The sequence below is a fragment of the Bombina bombina genome, chromosome 4 (assembly GCF_027579735.1).
Source record: "Bombina bombina isolate aBomBom1 chromosome 4, aBomBom1.pri, whole genome shotgun sequence".
NCBI lineage: Eukaryota > Metazoa > Chordata > Amphibia > Anura > Bombinatoridae > Bombina > Bombina bombina.
This window is the reverse complement of record NC_069502.1, coordinates 874,412,783-874,433,649: the sequence shown is the minus strand read 5'-3', so window position 1 is coordinate 874,433,649 and position 20,867 is coordinate 874,412,783. Positions and strand designations below refer to the sequence as shown.

The 20,867-nt window shown below is 43.8% G+C and overlaps 1 protein-coding gene across 1 annotated transcript in view; it reads left to right on the top strand.

The window, feature by feature from the left end:
- The window catches only part of LOC128658035 (gastrula zinc finger protein XlCGF8.2DB-like), a 91,029-nt gene extending 70,401 nt beyond the window's left edge, over positions 1–20,628 (top strand). Inside the window, exon 5 of the mRNA XM_053712482.1 lies at positions 17,885–20,628. Within this exon, the coding sequence (XP_053568457.1) occupies positions 17,885–18,657 (773 nt within the window). The 3' untranslated portion in view covers positions 18,658–20,628. The remainder of the gene's footprint in view (positions 1–17,884) is intronic.
- Positions 20,629–20,867: the final 239 nt, after the last annotated feature.

The window sequence follows — 20,867 nt, the reverse complement described above, 5'->3', positions numbered from 1 at the left end:
AGTGATTATAAAAAAAAAAAAAAAAAAAACAGTTCAGGGTAACGTCCTCCTATATGGGTGCGCTCAGGGAACAAACAAATATGATGGTCGACGGCTTCCAATATCATGGAAGTCAGGCTGCTCTTCCGAAGTAAACAAGGAATATGGTATCTGTAGCGAGGGAAAGAAGGCGCCAAATAGGGTGATATCGCTAAAAACACATACAAAGGCAAAGTGACAAAGAATATTACTCACAAGCCAGGCGGCACTGAATCGTGCCTTCACAGACAGACCGGGACCTCAGCGTCGCCCGGAAGACCAACCCAGGTGAAATCCAATCGATGGATCAGGAACACGCTGCCGACAGCCAATCAGGGCCCAAAGCGGCAACACACCTTCCTTTCAAACCTACGGGTCTCAACACTTCCAGCTGAGGATAGATGATACACTACAAGTGCCGGGATATAGCTCCGATTCCTCGGTAGTGATATAAAGATTATTGTTGGATAAAGGGGAGAACAAACTCCAGCAGGGTATAAAAACAAATTTATTAAAATGTTTTTTTAAAAGCAACGCGTTTCTCGGCTACACAGATCCGTTTAAAAAAAAAAACAAAACATTTTAATAAATTTGTTTTTATACCCTGCTGGAGTTTGTTCTCCCCTTTATCCAACAATAATCTTTATATCACTACCGAGGAATCGGAGCTATATCCCGGCACTTGTAGTGTATCATCTATCCTCAGCTGGACGTGTTGAGACCCGTAGGTTTGAAAGGAAGGTGTGTTGCCGCTTTGGGCCCTGATTGGCTGTCGGCAGCGTGTTCCTGATCCATCGATTGGATTTCACCTGGGTTGGTCTTCCGGGCGACGCTGAGGTCCCGGTCTGTCTGTGAAGGCACGATTCAGTGCCGCCTGGCTTGTGAGTAATATTCTTTGTCACTTTGCCTTTGTATGTGTTTTTAGCGATATCACCCTATTTGGCGCCTTCTTTCCCTCGCTACAGATTTATATAACATCCATACTCTCTTATCTGTAGCTGGCTACCAGTCTGGTCAGCTTTCTGCTGTGCTAATACACAGGTTACATGTGAGTGTGCACATGTGTTGTGTCTGAGAAACACAAGTTACAGGTGGGTGTGCACTGGTGTTTAATCTGAGTGACGCAGGTTACAGGTAAGTCTGCACTTGTGTTGTGTCTGAGGGTGGCATGTGACAGGTGAGTGTGCAGATGTGTTGTGTCTGAGAGATTTGAGTTATACAGTATCCCACAAAAGTGAGTACACCCCTCACATTTTTGTAAATATTTTATTTTATCTTTTCATGTTACAACACTGAAGAAATGACACTTTGCTACAATGTAAAGTAGAGAGTGTACAGCCTGTATAACAGTGTAAATTTGCTGTCCCATCAAAATAACTCAACACACAGCCATTAATGTCTAAACCGCTGGCAACAAAAGTGAGTACACCCCTAAATGGAAATGTCCAAATTGGGCCCAATTAACCATTTTCCCTCCCCGGTGTCATGTGACTCATTACTGTTAAAAAGGTCTCAGGTGTGAATGGGGAGCAGGTGTGTTCAATTTGGTGTTATCACGCTCACACTCCCTCATACTGGTCACTGGAAGTTCAACATGGCACCTCATGGCAAAGAAAACTCTGAGGATCTAAAAAAAAAAATTTTTTTGCTCTACATAAAGATGGGCCTAGGCTATAAGAAGAATGCCAAGACCCTGAAACTGAGCTGCAGCACGGTGGGCAAGACCATACAGTGGTTTCACAGGACAGGTTCCACTCAGAACAGATCTTGCCATATCCAGAGGTTGTCTTTGGGAAATAGACGTATGAGTGCTGCCAGCATTGTTTCAGAGGTTTGAAGGGGTGAGGGGTCAGTCTGTCAGTGCTCAGACCAAATGCCACACACTGCATCAAATTGGTCTGCATGGCTTCCATCCCAGAAGGAAGCCTATTCTAAAAATGATGCACAAGAAAGTCCGCAAACAGTTTGCTGAAGACAAGCAGACTAAGGACATGGATTAATGGAACCATGTCCTGTGGTTGGATGAGACCAAGATAAACTTATTTTGTTTCAGATGAGGTCCAGTTGAGGAGTACAAAGACAAGTGTCTTGCCTACAGTCAAGCATGGTGGTGGGAGTGTCATGGTCTGGGTCTGCATGAGTGCTGCTGGCACTGGGGAGCTACAGTTTATTGAGGGAACCATGAATGCCAACAAGTACTGTGACATACTAAAGCAGAGCATGATCCCATCCCTTCAGAGACTTGGCCGCAGGGCAGTATTCCAACATGATAACTCCCCCAAACACACCTCCAAGACGACCACTGCCTTGCTAAAGAAGCTGAGGGTAAAAGTGATAGACTGGCCAAGCATGTCTCCAGACCTAAACCCTATTCAGCATCTGTGGGGCATCCTCAAATAGAAGGTGTGTGAGCGCAAGGTCTCTAACATCCACTAGCTCCGTAATGTCGTCATGAGGACTCCACTGGCAACCTGTGAAGCTCTGGTGAACTCCATGCCGGAGAGGTTTAAGGCAGTGCTGGAAAATAATAGTGGCCACACAAAATATTGAAACGTTGGGCCCAATTTGGACATTTCCACTTAGGGATATACTCACTTTTGTTGCCAACGGTTTAGACTTTAATGGCTGTGTGTTGAGTTATTTTGAGGGGACAGCAAATTTACACTGTTATACGGGTTGTACACTCACTACTTTACATTGTAGCAAAGTGTTATTTCTTCAGTGTTGTCACATGAAAAGATATAATAAAATATTTACAAAAATGTGAAGGGTGTACTCACTTTTGTGGGATGCTGTGTGTATATATATATATATATATATATATATTATTTGGGGTATATATACAGTATATGTATATATGTGTTTGTATATATATATATTTGTATATAATATATATATATATATATATATATATATATATATATATATATATACTGTGTGTGTGTGTGTATATATATATATATATATATATATATATATATAAATATATTTTAATATATATTATTTGAGTGTGTGTGTGATATTTGGGGTACATGGAATACTGATGGTTGTGCATGTGTATCATGTCTGTGATGCAGGTTACAGGTCACTGTGCATGTGTGTTGTGTCTGATGGACGCAGGTTACAGGTGAGTGTGCATATGTGCTGTGTCTGAGGGATGCGGGTTATATATGTAGATTACAGGTTAGTGTTTTGTGTTTGGGGAAGCAGGTTACAGGTGAGTGTCTATATGTGTTCTGTCTGAGAGATGCAGATTACAGGTAAGTGTTATCTTGTGTTGTGTTTGGGGAAGCAGGTTACAGGTGAGTGTGTATAGTGTTATGTCTGATGGACGCAGGATACAATTGAGTGTGCATATGTTTTCTGTCTGGGGGACGCAGGTTACAGGTGAATGTATAGTATGTTGTATCTGAGGGACACAGGATACAGATGGATGCACATGTGTTATGTTTGAGTGATGCAGGTTACAGTTGAGTGTGCAGACATGTTGTGTCTAAGAGATGTGGGTTATAAATTAGTGTGCATGTGTGTGATATCTGGGATACATGGATTACAGATGGTTGTGTATGTGTGTTATATCTGTGGTGTAAAATTAAAGAAGATGCGCTATGCAACAAACCACACTCAATAGGATACTAGTAAAAAATATATATTTTATATATTGTCTTATGTTTGATAAGGAAAATTCCTTATAGATGTACAGAAAGGAAAGTAAAACAGTTAAACAATTTGTTAGAAAAATAAAATGCAATGTGGCGTTAGCCAATAATAAAATATAATTACCTGTGTTTTTTACTAAATGGTTTACATAGTAAAATATGTTAAATTAAGAATCACTTCTAAACACGCTCAGAAATGAACATTGCTTCTTTTAAACATGTGCAGAGATACGGTACTCTCCCAAATGTTCTCTGATAATAACAGAGTTTCCCATTATACTTCACCACTTTTCCGGTTGTCAGTTGTGGCAGCACCGATGTATGCGATTGTATTCTTAAGGCTGACCTGTTCCGACCCACTGTATCTCTGACTTAAAGGGACACTGAACCCAAATTCTTTCTTTCCTGATTCAAATAGAGCATGCATTTTTAAGCAACTTTCTAATTTACTCCTATTATCAATTTTTCTTCGTTCTCTTGCTATCTTTATTTGAAAAAGAAGGCACCTAAGCGTTTTTGGGTTTTTTTCGGTACTCTGGACAGCACTTTTTTATTGGTGGATGAATTTATCCACCAATCAGCAAGGACAACCCAGGTTGTTCACCAAAAATGGGCCGGCATCTAAACTAAAATTCTTGCATTTCAAATAAAGATACCAAGAGAATGAAGACAATTTGATAATAGGATTAAATTAGAAAGTTGCTTAAAATTTCATGCTCTATCTGAATCACAAAAGAAAAAATTTGGGTTCAGTGTCCCTTTAACCCCTTGAGTGCTAACGACGGCTCTGAGCCGTTGCAGAGTTTCCCACTCTGGTGCTAACGACGGATCAGAGCCGTCGCTAGAACTCTCCCACCTTGAGGGAGATCTGGGGGCTCCCACCCGCTCCTACCCCGGCGATCGGGCATGCATAGTGACAGGCATCGCTGGGGCTTCACATTTTGAGCAGTGACATCACGCACAATGACGTGATGACGTCACCGTGCAACTTTATTAAAAATGTACAATACAAAGTATAGGGAAAGGGGGCATGCTGCTTACACGCCTGTTTCTACGGCATCTAAGCAGCTACCGAACCCCAAGACCCACAGTTGGAAAGGTAATCGCCTAACCTTTCCAACGGTGTAAGTCTTGAAATGTTTTCAAAAAATAAAATTTAAAAAAAAAACTTAAATCACCTTAGCACCCAGGTGGGAAAGTGGTTAGCACTCAAAGGGTTAAGGCTCCCTTCCACATTCTGCGGTCACATGTAGTGAACAAGCAAATCGGAAGTGTTTTTTTTCTGCGGCTGGTTTGAAGTGCTGGTAAGTTGTTTTTTGTATCTTCGGAAAAAAATCCAAAACAAAAACAGTTTTTGTTTCCAGAGCGCTCTGAATTGTCTTACTAGTGGAGGATCATCAACTGCAATTCAGACAATTCAGAGCCATGCCCGCCCCTTCAGATAGACCGGCGGCTTCATAACAGCCACAGTCCCACAGATTGCCAGGACCCAGGTGTAGCGGTTTCGGCACTTACAGGGTGTCATTTGAAAGCTCTCGGTCCCCACAAGCCACAGTCCAAAAAGCGGCGTGATTCGTGACTGGGGACCGGAGATACAGTCCGTTGAAGTTATGGGGTAGGGGTGTCCAAAAACCCCTGTTCCCAAAGGAGCTCCCCTCCGGTAATTCCCCCACGTCTTGTCCTCCCTAGGGGCTACAATCCCCTAAAGAGCGGAGCTCTGGGGCAAAGGGCCTCTGAAGCGACCAGGGGTAAAGTTAGCAGGTGTCATGCTGTTCTGTGGCCGACCGGGAGTTCCAGGAGTCTGGTATCCGTGACATCTCCCCCCCCCCCCCTCCAGTTCGGCAGACCCGGCTAGATCCTTAATGGGTCGACCTGGGGCTGTCCGACGTTGGCCCTCCACTTCTCGGTTGCTGGGAGAAGTTATCCCATCTCTCCTGAGCTTGGGGCATCCTGAAGGGTTCCTGATGGCGTTTATACCCATGTATAGTCACACAATGCAAAGTCCCAAGCAAGTTTGCCGGCTCCCAAACAGTTGCCCTCCCACAAGTTCTAGTGTCTTTAGGTTCCATGGCCACACTGCCTCCCTCTGGGACACTTTGTTGAGTACTGGCTGACCCACCCACAAACAAAGCCAGTGCTAGTTTCCCGGCTGTATGCCCACCCCAGACCGGAGGGTGAGGTTGCTCCTTGGTGGGACAGGCAAAGCTCGGGTGCCCAAACGTGTGGCACCAACTGCATGAACTTATATCCTCCTTCCCCAAAGCAACGCCTGCCCCTGTTGAGAAATCCTCCTGGGCGGAAAAAGGGTAGAGATCATGCCCAGCTACTGGGGAGAGAGATGGGCTGTTTCTCCTCCTGGGAAGGGGATCTGACGCTGGGGAGGGAGGCCAGCTAACTCCGCTCCCTGAAAGACTGTGCTGCCGCTGGAGAGGGAGACCGGCTGTCTACGCTCCCTGCAAGGGGTTCTGCCGCTGGGGAGGGATACCAACATCTGTCTCTCCCTGCAAGGGGTTCTGCCGCTGGGGAGAGAGACCAACAGTCTCCTCTCCCAGGAAGGGGTTCTGCCGATGGGGAGAGAGACCAACTGTCTCCTCTCCCAGAAAGGGATTCTTCCGGGGGGGGGAAGATAGACCGCCTGTCTCCTCTCCCTGCAAGGGGTTCTGCCGCCGGGGAGAGATATCGATATCCGTCTCTCCCTGCAAGGGGTTCTGTGTAAGGGAAGGGGCGACTACCATCGCTCCCAGGGTATGGCTCTGCCGCTGGGGAGAGAGACCGTCTGTCTCCTCTCCCTGCTCCTGGCTCTGCCGCTGGGGAAAGAGACCGACTGTCTCCTCTCCCAGAAAGGGATTCTGCCGCTGGGGAGAGAGACCGGCTGTCTCCTATCCCTGCAAGGGGTTTTTCCGCTGGGGAGAGATCGATATTCATCTCTCCCTGCAAAGGGTTATGTGTAAGGGGAGGGAGGACGACTACCTCCGCTCCCAGGGGATGGCTCTGCCACTGGGGAGAGAGACAGACTGTCTCCTCTCGCTGCTCCTGGCTCTGCCGCTGGGGAGAGAGACCAACTGTCTCCGCTCCCGGGAAGGGGTTCTGTGGGTGGGGAGAGAGGTCGGCGACCTCCGCTCCCTGGTTTCCTGGAGCTGTTGCAGGTGCTGGGCAGAGGCCGGCGGCTCTCTGCCCTGTTGACAGCGCTTCTGCTGGGGTGGCTCCCTGGTCCAAGACCATAAGTTCAGAGCCAGACTGCTGATCAGGATCCAGCAGCCCTGGGTCCCTTTTTCTTTGTTGCCACTACTCCACGGTCGAGCTTCATGAATCCCAGAGGGCTGCACCCTAGATCTGTATAGCCTCGACACGCTGCTTAACAAGATCTAGCAGCTTCTTGTATTCCTCGACCAGTATCTCTTCCTGGTCATTTATAAAATCTAGATTGTCTAGTAGCCAGGATTCCTCCAAGAGATCCAGCAGTTCCTCTTGGAGCCCAGCGATATCCTCTAGACCCTGGTTTGTCTCGCTCCCAAAGTGTGGGTCCTCTGTCCTTTTTGTAAATAGTAACCAGGGCCGCCGAAGCCAAAACCCTCTGTGGGGAAGCCATCCTCCAGCCATGGCTGCGCTTGCAGTTTATGCCCCAAGTGATCCCTCTGTATCGGCCGTATAAAAGGTACCACTCTCATATGGTAATTAATATGATCCAATACTCATAGAGCATGATCATATACATATGAGAGTTTAACTTTGTCTAACTCTTACTTACGCTACCTCCAGACTTCTTATAGCGTTCGTGCCATAGCTATCTGCTATATCTTGGCACTGCTTGTGTATATTTATCTATAAACGTTTTTACTGTATACCATCTATGCTGTATAGAATTATTTCTGTTTAATAGGATACTTTTAACTGTATATGTTTCACTGGACGTCCAGTAATATAGCTTATAGGGTGCCTTTGACTTGTCATTTCATTTTACTATATATTCCAGCGGTTTAGGAAATTTAAATATACACCACCCTTCTGTAATTTGCTTTCTACGAGCTCATCTTTAGTGGTTAGGTGTTCTAACCTAAACTAGGATTATATTTTAATTGCTTATTTGCACATTTTGTTTATTGTTATTTATTAATTGTTGTTTTATGATTTTATTGTTATCTATTAAATTGTCTTTTTACATATTTTGGAGATTATCTCTTTTTCTTATAGTTCACAACCATAGCTTTTTTAGCGCCAGTATATCTTTTTGTCGATTTCCTTGTCTCCCCTGGGGTCCTTTGAGAGGGGCCCTCCTTATACTTGGCATTTGGTAGAAATTAGCGTTGATTCTCCCCTTTTTTGTAAAGTGCGCTTGCAGTGCACAGCTCTTGCTGGACCAGTCTATGTAGGACAGATAGCCATTCCTTCTTTTGCTGTTTTTCCAGGAAAGGCACTCTCAAGGTCCGCTGAACCCGGAACCTCGTGTCATTCGTGGGGAGGGCCTTTCCATCGTCCCGCTCCTGTTGAAGAGCCTACCACCAGAGGTCCCAGCGGATCAGGTCCCTCTGTTCCAACTCGTCCTGTAGGTAAATAGGACCGTCCTGCTGGGCCAGTGCCTCCTGTACTTTCCTTAGAAACTCAGCTTCCATAGCTACCAGCTACTGTGGCCCTTCTCCTCTGTCAGCAGGAATTGTGTGGAAGAAATAGATCCCACCGCTGCCAGCCAATGTGATGGATACCCTGGCTACCCCGACTGGGTAGCTGAGCCAAACGGGTCCTGCTTCCTCCCTGCCGACTGCAGCTATGTAGCTGGCAAGTGACTACAGCCAGTAGCCACCCCTGATGCCCGACAGCACCAGTATTCAGGGTCCCACCCTGTGGCAGACTCCGGCTACCCCGACTAGGTAACTCTGCCAGAGGATCCTTCCTCTGCCTGGAACAGGCTGCTATGTAGCCCAGGATAGTGATTTTAGCATGCTAGCATTCATGTGAAACAGTAACTGATTTTATTGGGAAACACTCGCTACTTTTATACACAAAGCTCATCTTGATAAGACACTGGACAATCCCACAGTTTTCCTGCCCCTTCAGACAGACCGGCAGCTCCATAGCAGCCACAGTCCCACATATTGCCAGGACCCAGGGGTAGCGGTTTCGGGGTGATCCCGGGGGCACTTCCATGGTGTCATTTGAAAGCCGTAGATACAGTCCGTTGAAGTTATGGGGTAGGGGTGTCCAAAAAACCCTGTTCCCAAAAGAGCTCCCCTCTGGTTATTCCCCCACCTCTTGTCCTCCCTAGGGGCTACAAATCCCCAAAAGAGCGAAGCTCTGGGGCAAAGGGCCGCTGGAGCGACCAGGGGTAAAATTATTGGGTGTCATGCTGTTCTTTGACCGACCGGGAGTTCCAGGAGCCCTGCAAGCCTGAGAGGGGTTAGGCGGGTGTCCGTTGAGAGGCGGCCGACCAGGAGTTCCAGGAGCCTGGCCAGCCTAGGAGGGTTTTTTCCCGGTCATAGATCAGCTCTTCCATGACCAAGTGTACACCGCAACACACCACATAGCATGCATCTGGGAGATCCCGTAAACCATGAAATTGCCAAATCTAATGTAACAGGGAGTGATCCATGTAGTAGGGGGGTGGGGGCGGAGCCTTGGCTGTCTAAAATCTGTGACAGTCAACTATGTAGTTATTTTAAATATTTTACATTACTTTTTTATATGAAATGATAATCTAATGTGTAGAAATTTTTCATGAGCTCAAGTAAAGAGCATGTAGTATAAATGCAACATTCTAAACAATCAATACTGATTTATTTGTTCACACAAGCAATAAAGAGTAATTTCTTTCCTATGGCATGGAGAATCCACAATTTCATTCCAATTACTAGTGGGATATTCAACTCCTGGCCAGCAGGAGGAGGCAAAGAGCACCCCAGCAGAGCTGTTAAGTGTCACATCCCTTACCCATAACCCCCAGTCATTCTTTGCCTTTATCATCGGGAGATGTAACATCCAAGTCCAAACTTATGTCTTTACCTTATAAGGCAAGCCTTTATTTGATCCTGGTCTGGCTGAGATTATTTCCAAAATTACAGGTGGAAAGGGATCTTTCCTACCTCAGGACAAGAAGAATAGAGCTAAGGGTAGCCAGAATTCTAATTGTTGTTCCTTTCGTAACTTCAAAGGACAGAAGTCTTCTTCCTCCTTTTCCAAGCTGGAGCAATCCAGGACCTCATGTAGGTCCAGTCAGCCTTGGAATAAGGGAAAGCAAGTCATTATAAATCAGCATGAAGGGACCGCCCCGATCCAGTCTTGGATCCAGTAGGGGGTAGGCTTTCCTTTTTTCAGCAGACTTGGATATGCATTGTCTCAGATCCTTGGGTCGTGGACATAGTATCCCAGGGTTACAGAATAGGATTCAAGTTCCCCCCCCCCCCCCGCAGGGGAAGATTTATCCTGTCAAGGTTATCTGCAAACCAGGTAAAGAGAGAGGCCTTCTTAAACTCCCTGGGAGTGATTGTTCCAGTTCCCGTAGAGGAACAGGGTCAAGGATTCTATTCAAATCTTTTTGTGGTTCCCAAAAAGGAGGGAACTTTCCGTCCCATCCTAGACCTAAAGTGTCTCAACAAATTCCTCAAGGTTCCGTCCCCCAACATAGAAATTATTCATTCCAGTCTTCCATTGGTCCAGGAGGGTCAGTTCATGACGACCATAGATCTGAAGGATGCGTATCCTCATGTTCCCAATCACAGGGAACATCACCAGTTTATGAGGTTTGCATTTCTGGACAAACATTCCAGTTTGTTGCCCTTCCTTTTGGCATAGTTATGGCTCCTCGAATCTTTACAAAGGTTCTATGGGCTCTTTTAGCAGTGGTCAGATCTCAGGGAATGGTGGTGTCGCCTTACCTGGATGACATCTTGGTTCAGGCACCATCTTTTCAGCTAGCAAGATCTCATACAGAGATGTTCTCTATTCTACGTTCCCACGGGTGGAAAGTGAATCTGGAAAAGAGTTCCTTAGTACCAGATACCAGGGTGTGTTTCTTGGGAACAATTATAGATTCTCTATCCATGAAAATTTTCCTAACGGATGTCAGAAAATCCGAACTTCTTGCCTTTCACTACAGTCTTCTGTCCGTCCATCAGTGGCTCATTGCATGGAGGTAATTGGTCTGATGGTTGGTTCCATGGACATCATTCCTTTTGCTCGGTTCCATTTGAGACATCTACAGCTATGCATGCTCAGTCAATGGAACGGAGACCACTCAGATCTCTCACAGAGGATAGTTCTGGATCCCCTATCAAGAGACTCTCTTTTGTGGTGGATTTCGCAGGACCATCTGTCTTGGGGTACATGCTTCCTGAGACCGTCCTGGGTGATTGTGACCACAGATGCCAACCTGTTAGACTGGGGACCAGTTTGGGGTTTCTTAAAAGCGCAGGGTTCTTGGACTCGAGAGGAGTCTTCTCTTTTCTCTTCCAAAAAACATCCTAGAGTTGAGAGCAATCTTCAATGCTTTGACAGCTTGGCCTCAATTAGCCTTGGTCTAGTTTATCAGATTCCAATCGGACAACATCACCTCGGTGGCATACATCAACCACCAAGGATTTACTCTGAGTTCATTGGCAATGAAGGAGGTGACCTGCATTCTCCAGTGGGCAGAATCTCACGATTGTCTCCTATTTGCCATCCACATTCCGGGGGTGGACAATTGGGAAGCGGATTTTCTGAGCAAGCAGACTTTTCATCCCGGGGAGTGGGCTCTCCATCCGGAGGTTTTCTCAATGATACTCCTCAGGTGGGCGGTTCCGGAGTTGGATCTGATGGTGTTGCGTAGAAACACCAAGCTTCCAAAGTACAGTTCAAGATCAAGAGATCCACAAGCTGCTCTGATAGACACTCTGGCGGTACCTTGGAACTTCGGTCCAGTGTACCTGTTTCCTCCGTTTGCTCTCCTTCCACGAGTTATTGCTCGTATCAAACAGGAGAGGGCGTCTGTGATTCTAATAGCTCCTGCCTGGCCTTGCAGGATCTGATTTGCGGATTTGATGAAGATGTCATCTCTTCCACCTTGGAGATTACCTCTGAGTAAGAACCTTCTACTTCAGGGTCCCTTCCTCCACCCAAATCTGGATTCTCTGAAGCTGACTGCTTAGAGATTGAATGCTTGGTTTTGGCTAAGCGTGGCTTCTCTGAGAAGGTCATTGATACCATGCTTCAGGCTCGTAAGCCTGTTACTCGTAGGATTTACCATAAGGTATGGCGTAAATACCTTTATTGGTGTGAATCGAAAGGTTTCTCTTGGAGAAGGGTAAGGGTACCCCGAATTTAGTTTTTTCTTCAGGAGGGCCTGGAGAAAAGTTTGTCAGTCAGCACTCTAAAGGGTCAGATTTCTGCACTGTCTATTCTTTTGCACAAACGTCTGGCAGATCTGCCAGATGTTCAATTTTTTGTTCAGGCCATGGACAGAATCAGGCTTGTGATTAAACCTGTTGCTCCTTCTTGGAGCCTTAATCTTGTTGTTAAGGTTTTGCAACAGGCTCCGTTTGAGACGATGCATTCTGTTGATATTAAATTGTTATCTTGGAAGGTTTTGTTTCTTATTGCTATTTCTTCTGCTTGCAGAGTTTTTCCGAGCTTTCGGCTCTGCAGTGTGATTCCCCTTACCTTAATTTTCATGCAGATAAGGCGGTCCTTCATACTAAACTGGTATTTCTTCCTAAGGTAGTGTCGGATCGCAATATTAATCGAGAAATTGTTCCTTCTTTTTGTCCCAAGCCTCCTCCTCAGAAGGAACGTCTTTTGCATAACCTGGATGTTGTGCGTGCTCTAAAATTTTACCTTCAAGCAAATAAAGATTTTCGGCAATCTTGTGTTCTGTTCGTTGTTTTCTCTGGTAAGCATAAGAGTTGGAAGGCCACTTCTACTACTCTTTCTCTCTGGGTGAGAAGTGTTATCCAGTTAGTTTATGAGACAGTTGGACATCAGCCTCCTCAGATAATTACGGCTCATTCCACTAGGGCTGTCTCTTCTTCCTGGGCTTTCAAAAATGAAGCTTCTGTGAAGCAAATTTTCAAGGCAGCCACATGGTCCTCATTGCATACCTTTTTCAAATTCTACATATTTGATACTTATGCCTCGGCTAAGTCTTCATTTGGGACAAAAGTTCTTCAAGCAATGATGCCTTCTGTTTAAGTCCACCTGTCTTGTTCGCCCTCCTTTTCATTCTGTGTCCTCTAGCTTGGGTATTGGTTCTCACTAGTAATTGGAATGAAATTGTGGACTCTCTATGTCATATGAAAGAAAACAAAATTTTTGCTTACCTGATTAATTTCTTTCTTGCCTAAGATATGGTGAGTCCACGGCATCATCAATTACTAGTGGGAATACCACTCCTGGCCAGCAGGAGGAGGCAAAGAGCACCACAGGCAAAGCTGTTAAATGTCACTTTCCTTACCCATAACCCCCAGTCATTCTCTTTGCCTTCAGTGCTTGGAGGAGGTGAAGTTTTGCTATCTGATCACTTCAATCAAGATTTTATTATTTTGAAAGCCAGAGTAGGTTTGCTCTGCTCTTTCATTTTTAAGATTGGGTCTAGCCGTGCTCCACGTTAATCTATTCAGTAGGGTAGAGGTGACTTTTAAGCAGTTAGGAACTTCTGAGGTGGGCCTCACTGTGTTTTCCTAACATGTTACTGCCCTTGTATAGAAAGCCAGAGTAGGTTTATTCTGATCTTTCTTTTTTTCACAGGTTTCTGTAAGGAGTGGCTTCCTTTCATACCAGGTGAGCTGTCCTCCTGCCGGACAGCTAGATGTGCAGGTAAGAACCTTTTTGTCTTCTGGGGATAGGAGGCTGGCACTCAAGGGGTTAAATCTACTCCAATTTCTCAAGCTGCAGCTATTGTGGTACTACAATCCTAGATTTAGGATGTTATTTGGGCAGTAAGCAGTCACGTTAATATGCATGTGGCAATAGAGACTGAATTAATCTCCTTTATGTATTTGGAGTTAACTCTCTTGGTGACTCAGGGGTTAATTTTTGGGCTCTATAATATTGCATCTGTTGTTTTTATTAATACAATGTGTTTGGGCACTGATCGCACAATCGCAATGTTTTTAGCCGGCTCTGACAGATTTCTCAGTCGGAAAGCTGTTTAGTTTCTTTTTCTCTTTGTTGTCGGCTGGAAGCGTGAGCTTTCACTACTGTGGCGCAGCTTCCATAGCCAATCACGTGATGCTCTCTTTACGTTGCAGAGACCAGAGCGGTTGCGACTGAGAGCAAGTTTCAAGTGGGCAGGCAGGTAGTCACCTCAGTCACTGACTGAGGTGTAGAGGTGTCTTTTAAAGATCGTTTTTAATTTCAAATTGCTGCCTAATTGATGTGAAAACTTTTTATATATGTTGGGTGCATTGTTTGTCTTAAAGGATTTAAAGGGACAGCACCTTGTTATAACATTTAAAGGGGAAGTAACTTATATAAGTATACTTGCTAAATATTTTTTCTGCATTATGGATCCGGATCCTGCTACTATGGACAGGTGCCGGCTTTGCTTAGAGAGCCAAATTATACCAACCTTGCAATTTTGTTTTTTATGTACAGAGAAAACTATAATGCATAAAGATAAACTTTTTGTTTCTAAGCCAACCGTCTCTCAGGACACGGCTGTTCAGGCAATGCCACAGCCTTCTCAATGTCCCAAGCCTTAATGGTATCACATGCAGTGCCCTGCGGTTCCTCTCAAATCTCCCAGGAGATTTAAATTTGCAAGCAGAGATGTCTGCCCAAGTATCTTCTGCGTTTTCCTGTGGTATTAGCTGCCATTCCCATGCTACAGGGAAAATGCAAGAGGAAAGTTCTGCTACCTCAATTGCTTCTCTCATAATCTAATGAGGAAGATACGTCGGTAGCCTCTGAGGGTGAAATCTCAGATTCGGACTGTATAATTCCTTCATCTGATGCTGAAGTTGTATACTTCTGATTTAGGGATGAATACCTCCGTGTACTGTTAAAGGAGGTTTTGCTGCTCTTGATGATTCAGATATTCCTTCCGCTGTCATCCCTAGGAAATCTGACAAGCTTAATAAATACTTTGATTTTCCTTCCTCTGTGGAGGTCTTTCCAGCCAGACTGTGCCACTGAGATTAAGCACATGAAGGGGAGAGACCTGGGATTCCTTATTCCCCCTCTCCTGTCTTTAAGAAGATGTTTCCTGTTGCTGACTCCATTGAGGACTCATGGCAAATGGTTCCTAAAGTAGAACGGGCTATTTCTACTCTGGCTAAGAGAACTACTATACCTATTGAGGATAACTGCTCCATTAAGGATCCAATGGAAGAATAGAATGCCTTGTCTGATTCTCTCCAGGTAGAGACTCCTTTAGAGGAACTCCAACATAGGATTAAGGCTCTTAAGTTGGCCAATTCCTTTATTACTGACGCTTCGTTGCAGGTCATTAAGTTGGGAGCCAAAAATATCTGGTTTTGCTGTGCTTGCACGCAGAGCATTGTGGCTGAAATCTTGGTCAGCCGATGTTTCCTTTAAATCTAAGCTTCTAACGATCTCTTACAAGGGTAAGACCTTGTTTGGACCCGATCTGACAAAAATTATTTCTGATATACAGGGGGAAAAGGGTCTTTTCTCCCACAAGACAAGAAGAGTAGACCAAAAGGACATCAGAGTAATTTTTGTTCCTTTCGTAACTTCAGAGGTAAGCCTTTCCCTCCCTCTTCCAAGCAGGAACAGTACAAGCCATCTTGGAAACCTAATCAGTCTTGGATCAAGGGGAAGCAATCTAAGAAACCCGCAGCTGACTCTAAATCAGCATAAAGGCTCTTCCCCGGTCTGGGAGCGGATCAAGTGGGGGATAGACTTTCACAGTTTTCCCAAGAATTGGTGCGGGATGTCCCAGATCCTTGGGCTGTGGACATAGTATCCCAGGGTTACAAATTGGAGTTCAAGACCTTTCCTCCCAGGGGCAGGTTCCATCTCTCAAGATTATCTGCAGACCAGATAAAAAGAGAGGCGTTCTTGAAATGTGTACAGGACCTTTCCGACCTGGAAGTGATAGTTCCAGTACAGGAACAGGGTCTAGGGTTTTATTGCAACCTGTTCATGGTTCCCAATAAAGAGGGAACTTTACGACCAATTCTAGACTTAGTGTCTAAACAAGTTTCTCAGAGTACCATCCTTCAAGATGGAAACTATACGTTCCATTCTTCCCTTGGTCCAAAAGGGTCAGTTCATGACGACAATAGACCTGAAGGATGCGTTCCTTCATGTTCCTATTCACAGGGATCATCACAAATTTCTAAGATTAGGTTTTCTAGAAAATCATTTCCCGTTTGTAGTTCTTCCGTTTGGCCTTGCTACAGCTCCCAGAATTTTTTAAAGAGGTTCTGGGGGTTCTCTTGGTAGTGTTCTGGTCATGGGGAATTTCAGTGGTGCTCTATCTGGACGACATTCTGGTTCAGGCACCGTCTTTTCAACAAGCAAACTCTCATACAGAGATCTTGTTGTCTTTTCTACGTTCCCACGGATGGAAAGTGAACCTGGGAAAGAGTTCCCTTGTTCCAGTTACAAGGGTAGTTTTCTTAGGAACCATAATAGATTCACTATCGATGAAAATATTTCTGACGGAGGTCAGAAAATCCAAAATTCTCTCTTCTGTCCTCTCTCTCCAGTCTACTGTTCGGCCATCAGTGACTCAATGTATGAAGGTAATTGGTCTGATGGTCGCTTCCATGGACATCATTCCCTTTGCTCGATTCCATTTGAGAGCTCTGCAGTTATGCATGCTCAGGCAATGGAACAGGGACTATGTGGATCTGTCTCAGAGGATAGATATGGATCAGTCGACAAGAGTCTCTCTCCTGTGGTGGCTGTCTCAGGAACATCTCTCTCAGGGAACATGCTTTCGGAGACCTTCCTGGGGGATTGTGACCACGGACGCCAGCTTGCTAGGCTGGGGAGCAGTCTGGGACTCGTTAAAGGAGCAGGGATTCTAGACTCGGGAGGAGTCAGCTCTCCCCATAAACATCTTAGAGTTTAGAGCAATTTTCAATGCTCTGATGGTTTGGACTCAGCCTTAGCCCGGTTTATCAGGTTCCAGTCAGACAACATAACCTAAGTGGCTTACATCAGCCACCAGGGAGGAACTCGAAGTTCCTTAGCCATGAAAGATATGGTTCGGATTATTCAGTGGGCGGAAGCTCACAATTGCTGCCTATCTGCCATCCACATTCCAGGAGTGGACAACTGGGAAGCTGATTTTCTGAGCAGACAGACTTTTCATCCCAGGGAGTGGGAGCTCTATCCAAAGGTGTTCTCCAGCTTAACCCTCAAATGGGGGGTGTCGGAGCTGGACCTGATTGCGTCTCGGCAGAATGCCAAGCTCCCGAGGTATAGTTCAAGGTCAAGGGATCCACAGGCCGCTCTGATAGATGCTCTGGCGGTTCCTTGGGTTTTCAGGCTGGCATACCTGTTTCCTCCATTCACTCTCCTTCCATGAGTCATTGCTCATATCAAGTCAGTAATTCTCAGAGCTCCTGCGTGGCCTCGCAGAATCTGGTATGCAGACCTAGTGGAGATGTCGTCTCTTTCACCCTGGATATTGCCTCTGAGGAAGGACCTTCTACTTCAGGGTCCCTTTCTTCAGCCAAATCTCGTTTCTCTGAAGCTGACTGCTTGGAGAGTGAACGCTTAGTTCTGTCTAAGCCTGGGTTTTTCTGAGTCGGTAATTGAGACCATGATTCAGGCTTGCAAGCCTGTTACTAGGAAGATTTTCCATACGAAATGGCGTAAAAATCTTTATTGGTGTGAATCCAAGGGTTATTCTTGGAGTCTTAACCTTGTTCTTAGAGTTTTGCAGCAGGCTCGGTTTGAGCCAATGCATTCCATAGATATTACGTTATTATCTTGGAAGGTTTTGTTTCTTGTTGCTATCTCTTCTGCTCGGAAAGTCTCTGAACTCTCAGCTTTGCAGTATGATTCACCTTATCTTATCTTTCATGCTGATAAAGTGGTTCTTCGTACTAAATTAGGATTCCTTAATTTAAGTGTTAATTTCTATTTATGGGATGTTGGGGAGTAATTTAAAAATAGTCCACAGTGACCAGTAAACTGCCCTCTAGCATAGTGGTCCCCTCCCCTTGTAGTAGACACTAATTTCTAACAGTTAAATGTTTTAAAAATAAAATATTTATATTATTTACAAATAACATTACTCCCATTCTATTTCTTTTTAACAGGTAGCTCCACAAGCTGCAATAATCCTAGTCATGATCTGAGTACAGATACTTCTTTCGATCTTTTCAAAAATAGAAGATGCTACATAGGAAACGTATGTTCTGAATGCGGGAAATGTTTTACCAGGAAATCACATCTTATTAATCATCAGAGAATTCATACAGGAACAGGGGAATTTTCATGTCCTGTATGTGGAAAATGTTTTACGTGGAAATCACAACTTATTATTCATCAGGAAATTCATACAGGAGAAAAAAGATTTTTATGTTCTGAATGTGGGAAATATTTTGCTCGGAAATCTACTCTTTTTATTCACCAGAAAATTCATACAGGAGAAAGAGCATTTTCATGTTCTGAATGTGGGAAATGTTTTACTCAGAAATCTACGCTTATTATTCATCAGAAAATTCATACAGGAGAGAAAGAATTTTCATGTTCTGAATGTGGGAAAAGTTTTACCAAGAAAGCAAATCTTATTACTCATTATAAAGTTCATACAGGAGAGAGAGACTTTTCATGCTGTGAATGTGGGAAATGTTTTACCAAGAAAACAAATCTTATTACTCATCAAAAAATTCATACAGGAGAAAAAGCATTTTCATGTTCTGAATGTGGGAAATGGTTTACTCTAAAATCAACTCTTATTAGTCATCAGAAAACTCACACAGAAGAAAGGGCATATTCATGTTCTGAATGTGGGAAATGGTTTACTCGGAAATCATCTCTTATTAATCATCAGAAAGTTCATACTCGAGAAAAGGCATTTTCTTGTTGAAATGTTTTACTTTGAAATCAAATCTTACCACTCATCAGAAATTTTATATTAAAGAGAAAACCTTTTTATGTGATGGTAAACGTTCTCCTTTTGTTAAAACAGATCCAGAATGTTAGCAATATTCTAGATGGAGTTGAATTCATCAGTTGTAATATAGATGCGCTATAACTTGTTGTATAATGTAGCACTGAACTTTTAATAGCCAGTGCACTGGCTAGCGGTTTCAACTATCTCCAATCAGCGCTCTAGCCATACAGCACTTTAGTTGTTGCTAGAACACAGATTGGAGAACAGTTCAAACCTTTAGCTCACAAAAAAATAAATTACTTTTTAAGTGGCCATCCGAAGCACAAGGTAATTTCAGAGCTACATTAAAAAGTAAGTAAAAGCGCATCTTTTTTTCAACTGATTAATTAAACTTCATCAAAAATACCACTAATATTTATAAAAAGGGCAAAGTTTACCATCACTTTAATGTTCTGAAATCAGATTTTACCACCTTAAGTACAGAGAAGGACATGTAGTTGTCATCGGCACAATGCCTAGAGTCTTAATGACTACATGTCATCCTCCTTGTGAGGGTGCATTTTCAGAGATGGTAATAACACTCCTGCACTTCAAGCAGTTATGAGGTGGGCATGTGTGTGTGACATCGGTGATATCATCAAGCCCAGGAAGTGCCAGGCTGCTGCAGAGTAGAGAAGGGAGCTGGATTGGGTTTGAGTATTAAAACCCCTTGATAGCTTCCATAAGACCAAGAAGAACCTAAGACCCACCTTTTGACAAGCAATTGTCTGTTCTTTCAAATGTGTCTTCCTTGGGAATATTAATTTTAAGCATATTTAAAATTAAAAAACAAACAGATTTTTGTTGTGATAGGTTCTCTAGGGCTATAATGCCTAATCAAAAAGGCCTACAGATTCAGAAGACCACTATTTTAAAGCCCAGGAGGCCCTCTGTTTAAAAAGACAGGTGATAACTGTGGTAATAGTTATCACCTGGTGTAAATAAAATGTGTATTTATTTGCATAAATCCTCTATGTGCAGGTCAAAGTTATATAAATATACCTTAAAGTCCTTGTTTATATGAAGATAAACACTTCTTTGAAATTTAGGTACTTGTGAGGGCATTTAGTCAGGTGATCACTGAGGTGACAGCTTTACCTATATGAAATTTAAATTGACCAGGTGTATCAAAAGTGCAAGATGCCCTCCAAAAGACAGTGGATTAGAATAGTCCCCCTGGCTGCAGCATGCAATATCAATTTGTATTTAAATTGTTTATAGCTACTTGTATATATGAAATGCATTGTGCTGAAATGTAACAAAACAATTTTTATTTTTAAATGTTTAATTTAATACATAAACAATGTGAATTATTCTATGCTTATTTCTCTTGTAAGGTGTATCCAGTCCACGGGTTCATCCATTACTTGGGATATTCTCCTTCCCAACAGGAAGTTGCAAGAGGACACCCACAGCAGAGCTGTCTATATAGCTCCTCCCCTAACTGCCACCCCCAGTCATTCTGTTGCAACTCTCGACAAGAAAGGAAGCATCAAGAGATATGTGGTGACTTAGTGTAGTTTTACCTTCAATCAAAAGTTTATTTTTAAACGGTACCGGCGTTGTACTGTTTTACTCTCAGGCAGAAATTAGAAGAAGAGTTCTGCCTGGAGGTTTGATGATCTTCGCGGTTTGTAACTAAGGTCCACTGCTGTTCTCACACATAACTGAAGAGCATGGGACAACTTCAGTTGGGGGAACGGACTGCAGATTACCTGCTTTGAGGTATGTTCAGTATTTTTATTTCTAGAGAGATGAAATGAGTTCTAGAAAATGCTGACAGAGCCTTGTGTATATTGAGGTAAGCCTGATGCAGTGATTTAACAGCGACTGGGATCATGCTTACAAAACAGGGTAATACTCATGTTATTACTTAGTGACAAAACGTTTACATGACTTCATAAATAGGACGTTTTTTCTCTGAGGGAGATAACTCTTTATTTGGGGCCTAGTTTCCACATGGCTAATCAGATACTCCTAGGAGTACTTTCTTAAGGCCCCTCTGGCATGCAGTACATGGTGGGAGGGGCCTATTTTTGCGCTCTAAATGCGCAGTTTTTTTTTTTTTTTTTTTTTTTTTTTTTATATTTATTTGTATAATTAGGGAAAAATAATGACAATTCAAAAAAAATACAATAACAGTG